The sequence below is a fragment of the Sinocyclocheilus rhinocerous genome, unplaced genomic scaffold (assembly GCF_001515625.1).
Source record: "Sinocyclocheilus rhinocerous isolate Xijiao unplaced genomic scaffold, SAMN03320098_v1.1 scaffold544, whole genome shotgun sequence".
NCBI classification, from domain to species: domain Eukaryota; kingdom Metazoa; phylum Chordata; class Actinopteri; order Cypriniformes; family Cyprinidae; genus Sinocyclocheilus; species Sinocyclocheilus rhinocerous.
The window spans coordinates 461728-466777 of record NW_015658610.1 but is presented as its reverse complement, the minus strand read 5'-3'; the positions used below and the strand labels follow the sequence as shown (position 1 = coordinate 466777).

At 38.5% G+C, this 5050-nt stretch overlaps 1 protein-coding gene across 1 annotated transcript in view; it reads left to right on the top strand.

Annotated features, from left to right (window-relative positions):
* The first annotated feature begins 208 nt into the window (after positions 1-208).
* Positions 209-5050, top strand: part of LOC107722763 (pleckstrin homology-like domain family B member 1) — a 32602-nt gene continuing 27760 nt past the window's right edge. The window contains exons 1-3 of the mRNA XM_016531230.1: positions 209-235; positions 1094-1217; positions 2355-2525. Of these exons, the coding sequence (XP_016386716.1) occupies positions 209-235; positions 1094-1217; positions 2355-2525 (322 nt within the window). The remainder of the gene's footprint in view (positions 236-1093; positions 1218-2354; positions 2526-5050) is intronic.

The following is a 5050-nucleotide window of genomic DNA, read 5'->3' as shown; positions in this document are numbered from 1 at the left end:
ATTTAATCACTTTAGAAAGAATTCATACATTGTTACTAGAAGCCTTATTGCTGTTCAGTTTTAAAGGTTATTTCTAAGGACGCTGTTGCTAGACTCGTAAAAAAAAAAAAAGATGACATCTGAAGACACTTTAAAGATGTGTGAAATCTTTATTTAACTGGTGAATGGTGTGAAAGTTAGAGGGGTAAAGTCCATTCATACCACGGATATGGGACTAAAAACAGCCCAGGATCCTGTACCTGTCTATCACAATCGCAACCCATGTAATGGATGAGTACCCACTATATGTATAACATATGCATTCAATGCAAATGTTGCCTGATTTAAATGGGGTTTACTTCATTTTACTTCATGAAATAGCCGTTTTCACATTGCGGCCACTGTAACTTATACTGGGCCATCCTTATGATGTCAGAATATTCTAAAAGGAAATAAACTTCTTAGAATTTTTTTTATGTTTATTTTGTATATAAGTTTTTTTTCGACCGGCCTACTGGACAATCTGAATGGTCTGTCCATTTCTAGTAAAGTCAGAGTTTTACATCCCAGAAGGACTGATGTGAAATTTCCACTGGTTGCTCTTCAGTTCCCAAAATCCTTTCTAGTGCATCGAAGCCTGTGTGAATTCTAACATCATCTAAAGACACAAAATAAATGAAATATGCCATTTCCTTATTAAAAACATGAATTATACTATTTGTTTCGATAGAACAGCACTCTCTCAAACATCAAAGTGTGACTTATCAAACAAATAATACCCATGCTGCCCTTGAGAACCTCCATCTGTGACATGCTGAGGCCAAATATCTTCCTCCTTTGGTCATTTATTGGTCTGGTCCCTCATCTAACAGCTAAATCCGTTAGCCTCTTAGCCTGCATGGTGGTACCTGATGGAGCTAAACCCGTTTAATCTAGTTACCTAACCCTGTCATTGCCGTACTCAGTGGCCCTAACTGAATTACACTAATCCTGTTTTAGAAACCCTGAGCAGTCATCCAAAAAAAGTATAGGTCACTTTAATGGTGATCAAAGGCTGTAAAATATAATCCATTATTAAAAGGTTTACTGTTGTATTGTCCTCATATGTTCACAGAGCACACCACTGGACCTAATTGAAACAGGCAAGACTCTCAAAGTCCAGGCAGAACGACCCCATCTTGTCAGCTTAGGAAGTGGCCGTCTGAGTACGGCTATAACCCTGCTGCCCCTGCCAGAGGGTAATTATATGATCGTGCAAACAGAAGGGATGCCAACTGAAAAACTGGCGACTACGAATTAAGATTAGTATTTGCTTGTTTTTGTGTGGTGATGTGCAGGAAGTTCATGAGAGAGGACAAACCTCATTGTACTGTCCTCGTAGCTTGACTATACTTCATCTCATGAAGAATGACAAATAGAGGACTTCTCCTCCCCTGACATTGAGGAAGAATGAGAGCAAGTATAAATCCCAGAGGAAGTGGATTTAGTGCACTATTCATCAGTGAATCATTTTATAATGGATTTAATTTATAATTTCCTGTGCTCATGTTTATGGATGGATGGATGGATGGTTGGATAGATATAGACAGACAGACAGACAGACAGACAGATAGATAGATAGATAGATAGATAGATAGATAGATAGTTCATTATAATTCATAAATTATATTAATATATTGGTGAGATCCACCCATATGATGGATCTAGTATTGATTGAGGTTTCTATTTAGGACTGAGTCTTGAGGTTTTAGCTGTTTCTTGTAAATTGCATTCACAATGGCAGTGGCTTTAGAACAAGAGACAGAATTATGAGGCTATGACCTGACTTTGACACAACCCCCTGTTGCTCCACACTGTGTGGCTGAGCTTGCTTGAGTGAGAGCACGTTTGTCTAAGGGAATGTGTATGACTGCCAAAAAATGTCTTCTTTTAAAGAATGAATTATGTTCATCTTCAATCTAAAGTGCAGCATATACCCACCCCTGTCACTTGCTTCCTACCACTGTCTCTGTCACGTCTGCTTTCACAATAGGCTTGGGTTATGGCTCTTTTTCTCACATCTGCTTCATAGAATGAAATAACTAAGACGGGTCCGTTCACTGGAGGGAGGGGCGTGGGGGTTTGTCTGTCTTGTCTTTGTTAAAGAAGCAGACATTAACTTGTCCTTTTGCTGCAAGCCTCGTGCAAGCCTTGTGCTGAAGTATTTCATATATTATTATTAACATTTTTTCTAAGTATTGTAACAATTTAAAACGAGTAATTAATTGTCATCTTTTCAATACATCCTTTTTTAAACCTTATATTGTCCATCCTTATGTTTAATCAGTGTAGTTTTATGCAGCAATAATCAACTGAATCTCTGTCACATGTTGCAGGGAAGACTACACTTGGTCATGGGAACACAGACATTAATATTCAGGGTCCGGGTGTGACTGCTCAACATTGCTACATTGAAAATGTGGGGGGAGCCATCAACCTATACCCCTGTGGAAATTTGTGCTCAATGGATGGCTTAGCAGTTACCAAACCTGTCAGACTCACACAAGGTAAGCAATGCCTCATGTACAGTTGGTCTAGGTTAAGGTTGCTCTGAAGCTTATTCACCTGATTTTACTTCCATATATGTAGAATAGGTTACAAAAGGAGCTTTATTCTTAATGTGGAATTTATAATGGAAACATTGGAGTCTTAGATTTTTTTTAAGGAGACCTGCATCTGAGGATACATTTGTATTTATTTATTTATTTATTTATGTGAAATAAAGGCACATTGTGTCTTGCTGATGGTTTATTAATGTTAGTGCTTCTTTTGGATTTTCAGTTTCATATTCAACTGGTTGCCTTGAACTCTTTTGACAGTAAATCAATGGATTCAGCCTCCACATCAGTAAAATACATCTCCAAATACCATTCTACTTATCAAGAGACTTAGTCATCGAGTGGATCCAGTGGACAAATTTTTCAGCTATTATCAGACTGGATGGTCTGCTTGGTTCTAAAGTTAGAAGGTGGCATATAAGTAAATAAGAGTTAAGGCCTTTGCTTAAATTCAGAACACTGTGAATCTTCTATATAATGCAGCAGCTGACTTGGCATCAGATATTTACCATTTCACAAGATTGCATTTCTAAAGCTAAAATAACTGTATGTAGCCTACCCATTTTGTGTTAATAATGATAAGGGTTTTTTGAATATCCCTTGAACTTATACTACTCTTGAGCTATTTCTGGCTGTCCAGTTTGGAATCGCATCAGTGTGTATTTGTGTTATACATGGGGCCATTGCACTATGATAATGATGAGAGCTTGTTTGACCTTCCATTTGAAGAACTTGACCTTGCCCTGCTCTGTAGGGCTATTTCAGGCACTCTTGAATCACATTGCTCTTTATTAGTTCTATACATTGGGAAAGTGTAATGCTACAGAGATGCGATGTTTTATTTGGTTTCTCAGAATATGTGTTTTATCTCATTAACAGCAGCTGTAACTATTTAACAAATATGTGTTAAGCTATAGCAAATGTCAAGTTTTTAATGGTGCACCTAACCATATATTTTTGACGTTTAGCTAAGAGAAATTTGTTTAATACCAATTCGAGTATAAGGGCTAGTGATCATGTTGATCCAGATGAGCTGATTTGCAGTCTGCCCCCCTGTTCGCAATCTGTGCATGACAATAACATGAGACAGCCGGCGAGAGGACAGCTGTCCAACGTGCCACCCAATAGCTACATTTGTCTTAATGAGGCGTAATAGTCCTCAACAGACTTAATGCCCGTTAAGAGTGTCTTTTTAAAACCCAGATTAACTAAAAATTTGGGGTTGCATTAAAATAAAAACAACTTCTGGCGTCTGAACATCCGCGAAGTCCGGAGTTTCGCCACAGGAGAAAACTATATTTCTATCTTAAATTCCCGGATGTCGGACACTTTGTCGTTTTAACTGCTTCTTTTTGGTCTTGTCCGTTTTCTTTGGTCTGGCGATGACAGTCGGGCAGGTGACAGCTGTGCTGTTTTGTGTTGTAGCAGAAGTCAGTGAGTGAGCGCGCAGTTGTAGCGCTTGACATTTACATCACAAAAGCTGCGGACAGACACGCGCTTAGCGCTCTTTGCTCCACGCGACGCGCGAGAGCTCCACACAAACACACTGTCTGCCGTTTCTCAGCGTTTCCCAGTATTTCCAATCGATTGGATATAAGTTTAAAGAGTTCTATTTTCCAAACTGGTAGGTGAAACTGCTTTATCTTATCTTCAATATTTTACCAATTATTCGCCTGTTACGCTGTAGAGTTGCGGTTTTGTACTCCATATACATATATTGATTAACCATTGAACGCCGTCTACTTATCCCGTTGTGTTGGTTAATGTGTCGTGTATCACAAATGATTAATACGTATATTAGAACCAAGTTATTTTGTTCAGCTCAAAAATCTAAACTATAGCGGACTATAATAAATATAGTATAGCCAAACTAATATAGTTCTGTTGCAAATGTTTGTAAGTTAGTATGGTAAGAGGCTATTAACTTGAATTTTTCATTTATTTCAGTAATGTGTGTAGTAAATAGATTTATTATACAAATAACTTAAATATTATTTAAAGGCACAATATGTAATTTTCGCCGCTAGAGGGCGCGTATTCAAAATAAACAAAGAGACAAAGGCATAGTTTGATGCTGTGACTGAGTGTGGAATCATGGGAGTTGTTGTCTTCATCCCCACAGCCGATGCAATCGCAGAAATCATGTTCATGGATGAGCTAATGATTTATTAATGTAGTAGAATGAAGCAGAAAGGCTGAAAGCCGTCGAAGCGAAACAAGGCTGCTGAACGAGCATGACACACGGCTCGAAAGCAGAGGAGCTTTTATTATGCCACAGTCGACCGCTTCCGCTCCTTCCGGTCGTGCGTATGTGGGGGAAAAAAGCAGCGCTGTTTTATCGTACTAGATACATTTGAAAGTTCTGTTATAATGCTACTCTGTGCGGTCGTCACCGGTCTATTAAAACACACAACATATTAAAGCGTCTTTGGTGTTTCCATGTTTTCTACAAAACAAAACCGGAAATCGAGGGG